The 15,670-nt window shown below is 43.7% G+C and overlaps 1 protein-coding gene across 3 annotated transcripts in view; it reads left to right on the top strand.

The window, feature by feature from the left end:
* The window catches only part of pard3ba (par-3 family cell polarity regulator beta a), a 206,833-nt gene that overhangs the window by 58,154 nt on the left and 133,009 nt on the right, over positions 1–15,670 (top strand). For 2 of the 3 annotated variants that reach the window (XM_026157796.2, XM_080296899.1), the window contains 5 exons: positions 5,519–5,605; positions 5,785–5,910; positions 8,005–8,492; positions 11,492–11,631; positions 12,761–12,889. In XM_026157796.2, coding sequence (XP_026013581.2) covers positions 5,519–5,605; positions 5,785–5,910; positions 8,005–8,492; positions 11,492–11,631; positions 12,761–12,889 — 970 coding nt within the window. The remainder of the gene's footprint in view (positions 1–5,518; positions 5,606–5,784; positions 5,911–8,004; positions 8,493–11,491; positions 11,632–12,760; positions 12,890–15,670) is intronic. The other variant, XM_026157797.2, reaches the window with a different exon arrangement.

The raw sequence follows: 15,670 nt of genomic DNA on the forward strand, positions 1-15,670 counted from the left end.
AGAAACCAGCGTATCTGTTGTCTCAGGTGTGATGACAGGGTGTAGCATTTAGGCAATCATTAAAAGAAAGAAGATTTCTAAAGATGTTTGGTTTCCCGTGTTAGCAGTGAGATAGCTGACAGGGTTAATTAGGCTGAGTTCAGCGCTTTCACAATTAGGTTAATTAAGTCTGACTAGGTGACACGCAATGATCTGGTAAGCACTGTGGACAGCAAAGGCCGTTTAAAGTTATTTCATACATTTAAGGGTGAGAGTTATATTGTCTCATTGTCTCAAGAGCACACCGAGGGTCAGTCAGCACCAAGTTTCCAGGATCGGCACAAACATGTAAAAACTCCCTGAAGACACAAAACAACCATGAAGCGGGCAGACATCATTTATGGTTATTTGTGTCTCTGTCTGTGTACCTTGCAGATGTTTTGTGTCACACAGTGGTCAGGATGCATCACTTATTGTTGCTCGGGTTTTGGTATTTTTTTGGCTAATGATGGTTGTTTTGTGTCTTTATGGAGGCGTGGCTTCTGGTGGTTTTGGTGTAATAATTCTGGGATAATCTGATCATGATTGGCCAAGCACTGCTGGCTGACCTGTAAAAGTCAAATGTGTGTGAGTGTGTGTACTAGGGCTGCCACGATTTGTCGACTAGTCACGATTATGTCAACTATCAAAATCGTCGACGACTGATTTAATAGTCGACGCGTCGTTTGAAGCTTTGTAAGATCCCAAAAGACCCAGGAATAAGTAGCAGGATTTAAGAGTGTAATAACGGACTGAAACAGAAGATGGCAGCACTGCATGTACAAGGATGCCAGCTGCCGTTAAACCCCGAAGAAGAAGAAGAAGAAGAAGCAGCTTTGTCCCAGAATTCATAGCGCGGCCCAGCTTAGTTTCCAACAATGGCGGTAGCTAGTTAGTTTTAATATTACTCTTATTATTCTTTCTGGGTCACAAAATAAACGTTTAACATATTTTCAGGCGAGAATGTAGCTGTGTAAACCTCAAATATCGGCTCAGTTTATCAGGACACCACATATTTTCAAAAGCGCTCCGACGTTTTCGGAGACATCTGTTACCCACTAGCTCGATAGCTAGCCGGGGGCTAGGTCACTAGCGCTGTGAGAACACCGGACTCCCGGCAAATTGTTTTCAAACCCACCGCTGTCTTTCGCTACTCAGGTTAAATATATATGAGTCACTTAGATAAATTAAAAATGTTGTTGTTTGGCTTTTTTTTTTTCAGTATTTTAGTTGTTCCTGAGTAAATCGGTTTGTCTGAGATTAAAGTTATAGTTTTTACACAGCTGAATAAACGTCAAGCAGACAGCTGATCATCAGAAGTGTGAGATGCTGGAGAATTTACTCCGGTGTCCTGTTATATTTTAGATAGCAAGGAGTTTATTAAACTCCACCGAGACAATCTGCTAATTTCATTAAAATTGAATAAACTATCATCTTGTCTTTATTTTTAGTTAGCACCTTAAAAGCTTAAAGCTGTAAGCTAATGATAGTTATATAAGAGTAGATGCTGCTGGTGCAATAAGCTGTAGTTTTACGTCCAGTGGATGATGATCTGATTAGTCGACTAATCGCATAAATAATCGGTGACTAGTCGACTATCAAAATAATCGTTTGTGGCAGCCCTAGTGTGTACAGGTGAGTGAATGTACAGTATTCAGGCTTGAATAGACGTCTCACCGTGGAAGCATCCGCCTTTTTTTGTTTTTTGGAGTCATCACTTGCAGACGTCCGGCTCGACGGGAGTCATATCATCATTTTTCATCTTTCTCTGAGGCTGTCAGTCACAGTAACCATGGTAACAATTAAACCCTGCACCACAGCCCCTTCACCTGTCTCATCCAGGAAGGCCGTGACTGGAAAGCCGATGGTTGTGTGACATTCCTGTGCAGCAGCAGATCGATCCCCCCCCCTACACCATCACCCCGATTAGAAAATGGCTCTTTTCAGAGTCGCGGGCGCTCAGAAGGGAGGACTTGGCTGGAATGACAGATGGTGATTCTTCAGCGTTTTACAGTACAGTGGTGTCTTGACAGCCCCGTGATACAATGGAGGCACGGCTCTCACAGATAGTTTGCCATGGTAACAGATGGTTGGCAGTTGAAGACACCACGGTGAGCGAGCGAGGGCACATTTTCAGGAGTCCCGGCTGCGAGTGTGTTAGACACTCGGCCTCTGTCGACGTAGAGGAAGTCAACCAAGAGTGGGAGCTCCATCTGTCTCACTCCTCGTTGCTCTTTTCATCCATCCCACTGCTCCCCCCCCCTCCAGTCCCAGCCCTCGCACCCCTCCCCAGTGGAATGACTGTGTTTGTTTGTGTTTGTGTCAGTGGGATGCTAAAATGGGTGAGCGGAGCTATTCTGCATATTAGCGTGCAGCGCTAACAAGCTACTGTTGCCTCTGATGAGCTTGTTTGTGCCACCGTTTGTTTTTTATATGAATGTAAATGGGCTAAAGCTGTGTGTGTGTGTGTATGCGTGTGTTTGTTTGTTTGTTTGTTAACCCCCCCAACACCGCGTGAATACATTTAGATCATGCAGGACTAGCTTTGTACCTGTGTGTTTGTATGATGCTAAACAATCCTGGCATCATTGTGTACCCTCTCTGAAAGTAAATTCTCACGCCGTGTGTGCATGCGTGCGTTTGTGTAATTCATGGTTTGTGCACATCTGTAATTTAGATGTAACTGTGTTCTCTAATAGATGTAAATGCGATGCATATGTGTATCTGAATTTTCAATTTGGAGGAATGTGACTGATGGTGTTTGCGAGCGAGCGATGTAGCAATAAGAATGCAAATTGGATGTGTGTGTACAGTATGTGTGTGACCCTGGCAGAGGTTAACGAGAGCAGGGTGACAGTGACGGAGGAGTGCGTTGTAATGATCCCAGCTAGTCCTTAGGCTTGTGTACGTGCGTGAAGCACATAAAACTTGAACTTCTGTGCTTTTGTTCTCAGACTCGTTCTTGTGTTTCCTTTCAAATCCCACACACACACATAATTTTTCTTTTAAAAAACTTGTGACTTTTTGCCTTGTAACTTTTTTGCTATGTGGGAAACTTTTAAAGAAATGCAGATTCTGTTGTAGTCTAAACGATGGAAGACAGAATTATTATCTTGGATAATATAAGAACAAGGAGACTTCTTCTACCTCCAGATCTCCTTGAGTTTTAACACTTTCCTGGGCTCCTGTTTCATCTCACATCTGGTTTCATACTCGCCGTTATGTTCCAGGCTGTGTTCTGATGACCAGATGGCCTCATCTCACTGAGCCTGACTCTGCCAGAGGTTCCTTCCTGTTAAAAGGGAGTTTATCCTCCACACTTTTGTGCTCGCTCATAGGGGCTGATTGTTGGGGTTTCCTCTCCATTATTGGCTTTACCTTACAATATAAAGCACCTTGAGGTGGCTGCTGTTGTAATTTGGTGTTATATAAATAAAACTGAATTGAAATGAAAATATCCCTTGAAATAAGGACATGAAAGAGTCTCCCTTTCCCCTGCTACAGGCTAAAAACACAGCTGTGCTTTCACCCAGTGATGTCGGGTCAAAAGTACCTTTACTTTACAACTAAACAGATGTTTATTTGCTCGTTCGTAAAGTTTGGACGACTTCTTTCTGTGGAGGCAGAATCCACAGACTCACAGTGGACAAATGGCACACGCCTAATGAATGTAATGCTTCATTCTCCAGATGACTGAAGTCATGGTTTTACGTGTACACATAACTTTTTAAGAGGTATGGGGTGTTTGTGGCTCACTGTATTATTCAGAGGGCTGGCGGTTCAATTCCTGTTTGCCAAAGTATCCTCGGGAAAAATACTTCCATCTCAGGATGTGTTCATCAGAGTGTGAATGTGAGTGTGAGTGGGCGAATGAGACATGAAGCTCTTTGTGTGGAGCAGAAGAGTACTACATAAGAACCAATCAATTAAATCCATTTAGTTACAATAAACTAAGAGACTTGGTTTCCAAACGGACTTATAGTTTACAGTTTATAGTTACACACATTAGTAGCAATTAAGGTTTCAGTGACTTGTTTAACTACACTTGAGTATGCAGTTAGGAGGAAATGGAGATTTGCACACTTAGATGAGCCATGAGGATAAAATATTCAAAACTTTCCATTAATTAGATCTCTGTGTTTAACTGCAATTTATTTTGTAATTTTTCACAATCAATCTGGTCATGTTTTTGTGAGAAGAAAGCACACCACATCCATCCTATGTAGAGATGAGGTCCAGCAGGAGTCTCCCTGGACTGTGATGTTCACAGACGACAGGGTTATCTGTAGTTATAGCAGGAGCCTGGAGAGGTGGAGGTATGCTCTGGAGGGAAGAGGAATCAAACTCTGTAGACGTAAGAGAAAATACACGTGTGAATGAGAGGGAGATGGAAAGAAAGGTGAAGGGAGATGAGTTTAAATGCCTGAAAGCGATGGAGAGTGCCCAAGAGAGGTGAGGAACGGAGCGCAGGCAGGGTGGAGACGAGTGTCTGGGGCGATTTGTGACTGAAGGATAGGAGCAAAGAGTGAAAGGGAAGGTTGACAAGATGGTAGCGAGACTGCTGTGCTGTGAGGTTTGCATCACATCACAATGCACAACAATGAAATGACAAAAATAACATGACACACAGCAGTAGTACTGCTTTAAAAATAAGGACCTGTCACTTGTCATCCACATGTTAAAAATATCATTGTGGGTAACCTCCACTGTGTTTAGGCTTTGCTCTTTCAAACAAAAAGGTCAACAGTTTAATTTCCACTCTAAACCCATCTAGATAACAACTTTTTGTCCACATCAGCAACAAATCTGGTGCCCAGAAGAACCAGATATACTCGAGATTAGTCCAAAGCATACAAATAAGTTTTAAAAAAAAAGCAGTTTTAAACTTAAAGAATGCTTTTAATCTGCACGCACTAGTATATTAATTCCGTACTGTATGAATTTGGTGAAGACACGATCCATAATTGTGTTTATAAGAACAAACCTGCAGACAGAGATGGAGTTCTCTGATCTTCTCGTAGCGTGCAGGTCCCCCTCTCTCCTCTAGCCAATATCAAAAGCAGCCCTCTTCTTGTTTATCTTTAGTGGTATTGTCCTTGTTTATCTGCGGCTAAAAGCCACAGTTCAAGGCTCTGCAGACATTATTAGAGAACCTCATTCTGTTTCATCTGTATCTGCTCCTCTATCTGTCTCTTTCTTTTATCTCCTGCTCTCTTCTTTTGTCCACCGGCTAGATTGGGTAGTTGAGAGGCAGGTAGATAAGGGGTGAAGTAGCCACCTGCGTCCTCAATCGCACACACCCCACACACAAAAACACACACACATAATTCCGATTTTTGGCAGGGCTACCTGTAAGCTAATTTGTATCCCTATCTGTGTAGCCTGGAGGAAAATGCAAATGGAAAGGTTGAGTGTGTGTAGCTTTTTGTTGTTGTTGTTGTTTTTTACTGTATCTGCGTTTTCAGGATTTCATGTCCCCGATTTGTGTATTTTTTGGCAGTAGTCTTACGAGGACAGTCGAGTTCCCTGGTGACCGTGGGCCCCTGGGTATACACGTGGTCCCATACTGCTCCTCGCTCAATGGACGGTAAGCTCACATAAACGCTCTCTTCTTCACATCCTCTCATAATCAAGCAGGCAGGCGCAAGGAAAGGCAGATGGCAATGTTGACTCATAAAAATGCAGAAGTTACTCAAATGTTGCCATGTAGTCATGCGTGTTTACCTCCGTGATTTCATATTGACTCCATACTGTATTTGTCGCAAGACCCCTTGGCCTCCACATTAAAGGCATCGAGGAAAACAGTCGGTCCAAGAAGGAGAATCTCTTCAAGGAGGACGAGTGCATCGTCCAAATCAATGATACACCACTGCAGGACAAGACCTTTGCACAGTAAGTAGGCCAGTGTGTGTGGGAGTGCAGTTTTTCAACACAGAAACCAAAATCAAAGCTAATATTTGATCTGAAACATGTACAGTGTATTAGATTTACTTAATAGTTTCAGCATGCAACCTATGTTTCATGCATGGGGATATGTTCTTAATAAAATAAACAGATTAACATCTTACAGGCAACACTGCTCAACGTGTAATGGCCTGCTCAGGTTGAGTGTCTGCGGGATGCGCCACAAGACGTCCAAGCCCCCATGCATCCATTCACAGAACTCAATGAGATCCTGGTGCCAGACACTAAAAGACGACCCTAGCGGGCTCATATCCCCCTCAGTGCGTCTGTTCTGGTCGCATGAGGATGTTTAATGTCATGGCTGAGCTTTTAACAGACATGGGAAATGGAGAGAAGCAAGGTTGAAATGGTTTGGACATGTGCAGAGGAGGGAGAGTGAATATAGTGAGCAAAGGATGTTAAATATGGAGCTGGATGGCAGGGAGAAAAGAGGAAGACCACAGAGGAGATTCATGGATGTAGTGAAGGAGGACATGTAGAGGGGTTGGTGTGACAGGAGGATGCTTGAGGTGAGCTAGAGGCAGATGTTCTGCTGTGGTAATGGGGGGGTCGTCAGATGTCGTCTTTTTGGAGGAAAGAGTTAAAGGATTTGCATCAGCTGCTCCAGAAATGTGTTTTTAGCCACCTTGAAGACGTTGGTTGCCACCAGGTGGGAATTGCATTACTTGCTTAGACGGTGACAATGGTTGCTCGCGTTTGTTGATGTTGCTTATCTTTAGCTCTCCTCTGAGAATATCCACAGGGCTAAAGGAGACGTAATTAAACCGTGGACCCAGACTGTGGAGGATCTTAAAAGCTTACTGAACAGAGCAACTCCCCCTTTCCCATTTGTTTCCCCTCGTCTATGTTTCCCTTTCTTTCTCCATTCTTCTTCTTCCGGACCTGGCTCCTGTGAGTTTTTTGTTTGCTGTTTGCTTAATCCGTCCTTATGCGCTTTGGTTTTGCTGATTGTCTGATTATTCTTTTGCTCAAATGGCAAAAATAAGTGTTCCAGGTGATTCCATTTGGCAGAAGATTGTAACCTTGTTGCTAGGAAAAGACGAAAAGATTTGAAATTTATTTGTTAACATCATCCAAATTGGATCTGAGGCGGATCGGCTTATCCTGACACAACCCAAGACATGTGGTGTATATGTGTGCGTGTCAGGGATGTGATGAGGAGCTAAAAACGTAAAAGCAAAAAAAAGTGTGTGTGTGTGTGTGTACTCCCACTCATCCTGTCACCACTATAACGCTGTAGAAATACCCCAACTGTCACTCACTTTGCTTCCTTTATTAACCAGACAAATCCTTCACATTCTCTGCTCTATCCTATCTCACACCACATCTGCTCTACCGATGGCGTATTTTTTTGTCTCTGTATTATTCTATTTTTTTTTTCTTCTGATGTTTTCAGCGCACACACTTCAAACTCCTGTCCGTGTCCTTTCTGGGTTTTTTTCCCCCGTCCTATATCTCTTTCTGAATGGGTCAATTTAACTGCATCTCACTCTGTTCTCTGTTTTGTGTGAATGTGGGGCTGATAGTGGTCTATTAGAATAGAATAGAATAGCCTTTATTGTCATTGTACAGAGTACAATGAAATTGGAGTGCCACTCCCTTGGTGCAAGTTTCAATAATAAATATAAATGTAAAATATAAAAAGTACAAAAAAAACCAATCGTAAGTACTCAAACAATAGTATGTACAAGTAGTACAAGTACAAGTATTAAAGCTGGAATAGGATCCTGCTTCAAGGTCTCACCATCTGATAGGGACCACAGTGTCCCAAGCCAGCTGGAGGAGTCACTGTTGTTAATCCAAACTATAATACAGCCCTTTAGTGAAGCACAAGCCTCATTCACCCTCTCCTTCTTTGCTTTCCAATTCTGTGTTCTCTTTCTTTCTGTGTTCAGCCTCACTTTTGAGTTCTCCTTTGTTGGTTTACAGGTTTGTAATGTTCCACAAAGCAAAGAGAGAGCGATTAAAGTTGTCATCTTGTTTTTTTTACTTTTCCTAAATTATCCTTGTCTCCCTCTCTAGGTCTCAGGAAGTGTTCCGCCAAGCTATGGGCTTGCCTTCAGTGCATGTGGAGGTTCTTCCTGTAGCCAACAAGTCACGCTATGAGAAAAGCTTCATAGGTCAGCTTTTCACCAGCGACAGCAAAGACTCGTCTACCAAAGGCAGTCCAGTGGTGACGCGCACTAAAGCCGACCCCAAGCCAGAACCCAAACCAGAACCCAAACCAGAACCTAAAATGAACACCAGGACAGATATGAGGCGACCAGACGCACACACGAAGACCCCAGAGCCAACTCTGGTAAACTCACAACCGGTGGAGTCTGTTCAGTCTGTGTACGGCTCTTTAGAGAGAGCGTCTCCCACGTCCACAGCCAGGGCTGCGAGCTCGTCTCCGACAACTTGGCCCCGCAGTGAGAGTCCACTGGCCAGTAGGAGTCCTGCTTCCGCCAACATGTCTAACCTCACAGGAAGGAAGGGTGGCAAGAAGATGAAAATTGACTTGAAGAAAGGTAAATTTCTTATATACATGTGTTGTATTCACTGATGATCATCATGTTCCATCATTAAGTTTTTTTTCTCTCTCTCCCCCATCACCCCCAACCGGTCGTGGCAGATGCCGCCCCCCCTGAGCCTGGTTCTAAGGTTTCTTCCTGTTAAAAGGGAGTTTTTCCTTCCTACTGTCGCCAAAGTGCAATTTTGTTGGGTTTTTTTCTTTACCAGGCAATATAAAGCCCTTTGAGGTGACTGTTGTTGTCAATTAGTGCTGTATGCATTGAATTGAATTAAGCTAAGGATGTTATGTTTCTCCAAATCCATGGTGTATAAGCAACTCCTTGATTATTTGAATTAGGTCCTTATTGTAAATATCTGATTGAAGTGCAGACTTTCAGCTTTAATTCAAGAGGTTTTATAAATAATTTTGCAGTAACTGAGCAGGAATTACATAAACTTTTATATACACAGCCCCTGTTTTCAGAAGCTTCAAATTAGTTGGACATTTAATTGACAAGTAGTTTCATATCCAGCTGAGACCTGTTGTTTTGCTACTTCATGACAAATGAAGCAAATGTGAATCTGAAGTTGAAGGATGAGGTTTAAACAGATGTCTGTGTATGTGAGGTCACTTAACACCCGTCTTTGGGCTGAAACACCAAAATAAACCAGACAACCAAATCTTAGTTGACTAAATCAGCTATCTGGTTCATTCTTAGAAAGGACGAATACGTCAGTTCAGCAACACTTAAATGGTGAAAAAAATGAATAAATCATCATCTAACCAAGTCAAGACCAAGAACACGTATCATTGTCGAGGTCTACGCTCAACTGATGCCTTCATGAATGGGAATAAAGAGGTTTTACAGCCAGATTAGACTTTGCCCAAAAATTGTGAGCTGTGTATAAAAAAACGGTGCTGCAGGTGGTGCAAAGAGGCAAATTATGATCTCTGTCTAACAAATTATGGACCAGACTGTTAACTATGTATTTCTCAACAAAGTTGAACCCACAGCTCAGCAGTGTCTCAGATAGCTACAGCGATTCAGCAATCCCTCGGTTTCTCTGCTCCTCACTGATGTTGAGCTGTTGCACTTCATGCGACTTGAAGTTTTCTTATCTTAAAATGGCCTTTCCACAGCTCTGTTAGCAACCTAACGAGTCCATCAGCAGTAGCAGCAAAGTTGAGAGGTAACAGCCTATGGGAAGATGGATCCTTGACTGACGACCGCTTCTTTTGTATTGTGGATTCAGAGCCACTGGACCCCTGTGAAAGACTCTGACTCAGTGTTTTTGTTCAGGATTTCTCAGGCTCTGCTACATTGATACTATTCATTATTTGTGAGGCCTCCATCTTCACAAGTGCAGTACAAAAATACTGGAGTTTTCCCATTTATTTTGCCATTGCATTTTCCTTTTAAGGACTCTTGACTGCTCGTGCTTTTTTTAAAAAAAAAGCTTTTATTCTCCAGATTTGTTAAAGTCAAAGCGGCTCACTTAGCCCTGGATGTTGTTCTCACCACTGACACAATTGATTGATTTTTATCACATTCAGACTCCAATAAAATTGCCGTCCACTGTGGTTAGCTTTAATATTTCACTATGAAGATTTTTTTCATTTTTCCAATTCCTCAATAATGACTCAGAGCTGTCTAGTTGTTACGCCCGTAGGTTTAAACCTAGACTGACTCAGTCTGGCATCTCAGGCACCTCATCTCTTATCCCTCAGTGCTGAAGTGTTGATAGCATGGGAATGGGTTCTTATGACTGTGAATAGGGTCTGTTCTAGCAACCTGTAGTGTTACGGGGCAGTGAAAAGATAGCTGTAATTGGGCTACATGCACACACACACACACACGTGTGGTATCCAGAAAAAAAGGCAAGACATCCAGATGAAAGGATAGAAGAAATTGGGCCTCACACTTTCCAGCTCAAAGCCCATTCACGACTGTTTTATTGTTAGTTTCTTCGTTTTTCCATCACACTTTTCTTCCCCATTTCTCTTCACCCTCTTTTTGTTAGATTTTTTTTTTCTTCCCTGGCTTCCCCGTCTATCCCTTTCACCTGATGCAAGATCAGAGCAGAGGATATTATGGGGTTTCTAACACCCTCTCCCTCGGCAACAGGCTCCTTCTCTCCGTGATTGACAGGCGGTGAGGTTTAGGTGCGCTAATGTAGGGCAGGCAGAGGCTTAGCTCGGAGACCAGATAGCATCGCTCACCGCCTTTAGTATGCCACGGCGGCTTTGCTCTCCCTACACACACACACACACACACACACACACACACACACACACACACACACACACACACACACACACACACACACACACACACACACACACACACAGAGTGTGGCACATTTCACTCATGGCTTGGGGCTTGTGAGGCCGTGAAAAAGGGAGAGGGCGGAGGCTCTGGGGGATGATGGTTCATGCATGTGTGTGTGGGCTCAGAAAACACACACACACATGTAAATGAATACACACAAAGTAAATGTAGGCTCAAAAGCACAAGGAAAATCTTTGTGGAAATCACATCGCAACCCCTGGGGAGAAAGCTAGAGAAGGGAATAATATCTCTCTGGTTTTTCTCTGCTCGTCACTCTTTTTTTTCCCTCCACCTCCACCTTCGTTCCATCTTCTTCCTCTACCTCCCTTCATCAGCCACCGTTCGGCCTGCTCACACGTGAAATTAAAGACAGAGTCTGTCTAATCCGGCTAGGAGAGAAGCCGGCTCCCGGGGGCTCAGAGGCTGAGCCAGGCAACTAACCCCCATAGGGAAACAGGCACTTAAACAGTAGTTAATGGGGAGAAGACGCAGACTGCAGACAGAGTTCAGGAGAGGAAGAGAGGGGAGAAAACTTGGAGAAGGAGAAAAGTGAAAGACTGGGATGATGAGAGGGAAATTCAATTAAAATGAAATTAAAAAGTCATAAAATTTGTAATTAAGTCTCATTTTCAGGAGCAGAGACATCCCCCGTGCACAGTGTGACTCATGTTGCCTCTTTCCCACAGACTCTGAGGGTCTGGGTTTCACTGTGGTAACAAGGGATTCATCTGTCCAAGGGCCGGGGCCCATCTTGGTGAAGAGCATTTTGTCGCGAGGTGCAGCAGTGAAGGATGGACGCCTACAGCCAGGAGACCGCATCCTGGAGGTAAAACACAGGTTTTTATGAAGATCATCCAATGTGTGCGAAGTAGAGCCGAGACCTGTCGTTATCAGCAGGAAGTTTAACTGTCTCTGGATCACACGGTGTGCAACGTGTACTCAGGGTGAGCCTGCTCTCACCTGTGGAAAACACACCTGCCAATTCTGGTATCTTATGGCAAATGCCAGTTGCCGGGCAGTGAGTGCAAGGCCCATTAGGATATTTTGGTCCCTGATACTGATTGCTTGGTCAGAGACATTCACACCAGCATCCTATCCGAGGTCATTTTGTAGCTCTAGCAGTGCTCATCCTGTTCCTCCTTACACAAAGGAGCAAACACTGGTCCTGATGATGGGTTAAAGGTCTTCTACGGCCCTGTCCAGCTTTCCTAGAGTAACTGTTTGTCTCCTGAAATCTGTCTCCTGTGCTGGGAGAAACGGCAAGCCTTCAGGCAATGGCACATATTGATGCACCATCCTGGAGGAGCTGGTATACCTGTGTAACCTCTGCCAAATGCAAAACTAGGTTAAAAAAAACAGTCAGAAAAGATGAAGAAGGAAAAAAGTCAGTGACCTCTAACTGTAAAAACCATTCCTGTTTTAGTGGTCGTCCCATTGTTGTCCCTTTAGTGCACCTGCTGTTAGTTTCATTAACACCAAAGCAGCTGAAACTGATAAACAGACTCCAACTGCTACTTAACTGACCAGGTCAATATCCCACAAGTTCAACTGACTTGATGCTTTTAATGTTTTTGAGCAGTGTTTCCTTTTAATTAGAGCATATTTTTTAAAATCTGCTTTTCTGATAACCAAACACTTATTTTATCAAACAGCTAGTGTTTATGATTTACAGCAAATTATTTTGTGGACCCCATGGCTGTGTGTCACAGATGCCATTTTGAGAACCCCTAAGCTAGACCGATATAGCCAAGCTATCGCAGAGAAACACAAGAACATATGTTTTATTTTCATTTTGGAGAACCAGCCCACACACAGAAGCATCTCCATCTGATCCTCTGTTACTTTCATTCGATACGTGTTAGTGGAGCACTGCCAGTGGATAATACACTAAGCTTTAATCTACTCCTGTTTGTGTGTTTGCCTTTTTTCCCCGTCTCGTGTGTGTTTGTGTGTAGGTAAACGGAGTAGACATGACAGGCCGTAGCCAGGAGGAGCTGGTGGCCATGCTGCGCAGCACCAAGCAGGGAGAGAGCGTGTCTCTGGTGGTGGCTCGGCAGGAGGACATGTTCCTGCCTAGGGAGCTGGTAAGAGAGCGTGAATACGCAAAAACGCAGCATCCACACAACGTCCCTTCACTCTTCTTTGTTGATCACTTGCTTTCTCTGGTGGTCTCTGCTTCATCCCTACATTGTGACATTTTCCCTTTCTTTTCCTTTCAAAGGAGCAAATCCTCTTCATCTTGATTTTTTTTTTTTTGCACCACAGACACACAAACACACCCGGAGCACGAGCTCTGGCCTTCCTGTTCCTCTCTGGTTTGTTGACACAGTGATGCCAGAGGAAGTCACACACACGCTCAGACACACAAGCCACAGCAGGGCCCCAGAGGAAACGCGCAAGTGTGTCCATGCTTGTCGGCACGCCCCGGGTGTTAAGTGACCGTTTACCTGTTGCGGCCGGCGGGGTCAGAAGCCGGCACAATGTGACCGAGCCTCACAAGGGACATCTTATCAATAAACACACACAGAAAGCCAGCTGGCCCCTTGAAAGTCACTCGCTCTGCGTAAATGATGTTTTCGCCTGTTCTCTCCTTTCTGTCCTCTGGTTATTCTGATTATTCCCTTCCCATTACTTCAAAGCACTGTGAGAAAGACGCGCGGGGGCTTTGTAGTGACTGATGCATATTCACACCTAGGCGAGCTGCGCACACTTAAACTCCCGAACACCTAGACCTTGATATAAAACTCACGCGCACACACGCGCACGCCGAACACATCGCACATCTTTAAACAGCTAAGTTGCTGCTTCCGAAAATAGTTTGCCCTCATTAATGGCCCAGCAGTCTTGGCATAACAAGTGCACTTTGAAGAGACTCTACAGTCTTCATCTAACACTTGCTTGTATTTGTGCATTAGAGAGAGACTTAAAGAGTTGGGGAGGGAGGGGGGAGGGAGGGGGGGCCTCTCACTCCTGTATCTGTCGAAGTTGTTGAAGTTGTTGGTGCCCCGTGAGATCTGGCCCTTATCTCCAGCACAGTCCTCCACCTCAAAGACATTTTGATGTCCCCTAAGCGCGCACGCACACACACTTAGAGATAGACTCACAAAGACACTACACACACTCTCTCTCTAGTGGTTCTATTGATTGACTTTAGATGTGCAGACTCCTCCCCACTAAAAACAAAAACCATAAATACGCAGATGCGGAAAGAACTGCAGAGAAAAAGTTTGAAGTTAAATGCATGCAAATGAGCAAACGCACACTTAAACACACAATGCTACAGGACACACCTCCCACCTTCCTGCGCTCTCCTTAATGATACTGGATGTTTCCAAATGCTTGTACTGAATTATTGTGGAATTTCGTGCCGGTGGTCGGATATCAAGAAGATGCAGACACATTAAAAGTGCCCGTCTGCCTCTTCCATCCTAAGGATGTGTTTGAGTGCCTGCCCGACTAGTGATTATTTTTCCATGCTTTAGAGGCTTTAACGTCTTGTAGAAAGCGTCCTTATGCATCCACACAGCAAACATTCGTGTCTGTAGTTCAGCACAGCGGTTTTACATCCAGCAGCTGCTGAGGTTAATTAGCCGAGTCCATCGACCAGCATCATATTGCTGCTGCAGGTAATTCGTCTGCATTATGAGCTTTTGTATCTATCAAAGCTCATTTTGCTCTTGAGCAGAAACATTTTTGTTCAGCTGAAAATGCCCGTCTCTACATTTATCTGTCTGTCTGCTCGGTTCAAGGATCACTTAAGGAAAGTGCGTTTGCGTGCGCTTGGTCGATGATGCGATGTTATGTGAAACCTGAAAACAGGTTAAGGACTTTGTGTTGTTTGTGCTGGATTTTGCATAGATGCGGCATGGAAAACACTCGAGTATCCCTGTCAGAGCTGTACAGTGAGTTGAAAGGATAGATTAGTGCACAGATAGTGTGTCCTTGTATCCAGAGTCTGACTGAAACTGACACTGAAACAAAGGTTCAAGGAAGCCATTTTACACTACTTGTAAAGCTCAGATATGTTTAAAGTGTAAGAAAAACTGCTTGGCTCCCCTTATGACCCTGTTCTCTCTCAGTGCTTTTATGAAAGAACCTCTTTGGAGTATGAAAGTATCTTATATCACTGTTACACCCAGTCTGTGCCGTGTTTTTCTCCTGGTAGCCCGATTTCTTCGGAGCTCCCGGAGTTAGTGTCAAATGTCCGAGGTTTGAGCTCAAACGGAGTCTGAAGGAATTTGTATTACAGTGTTTCTTTGTGACCTTCAGCATTCCATTCATTTCATTCACATTAGAAATCGAAAGCATTTGGAGGCCTTACAAAATGTTCATGGTGCACATTTTCAAATTTCTCTTCTCGGATTAGATTTCAGGGAGTTTTCTTTTCTCTTGCGTGGTACAAAGACAGCTTCTAGGGGAGGAAATCGACGTAAGAGAAGCTCACTGTATTTATGTAAATGTAGAGGAGTCTGAGCATTGAGCAACTTAAAACGGGTGAAGTGTTTGCTTCTTTATTTTTCTAGAAGTTCATCGTAAACAGTGTATCCCCCAGCTGTAATACCTGCTGCTTTTCATGCCTTTTAGCACTAAAACTAATCCTAACAATATATAGCCACTGGATTGTTTAGGTTTGCTGGTTTGTGTTTAAACCCATAGTGGTGCTTGATGGAATATCCTTAGTGTCAGGGTGTAAGTAGTGGAGTAGTGCACAAATCCAGTTTTTCAGGTGAAGTGATTATCAATATAGTGTCTGTAGTTCAGTACAGTGGTTTTACATCCAGTGGTTGTTGTTTTCATCTGCAGCTAATTTATATTTGGTTTTATGACTCAGAGTGTCAGTGACAGGTCTAATCAGAAATAGCCTG

Source organism: Astatotilapia calliptera, chromosome 23 (assembly GCF_964374335.1).
Source record: "Astatotilapia calliptera chromosome 23, fAstCal68.1, whole genome shotgun sequence".
NCBI classification, from domain to species: domain Eukaryota; kingdom Metazoa; phylum Chordata; class Actinopteri; order Cichliformes; family Cichlidae; genus Astatotilapia; species Astatotilapia calliptera.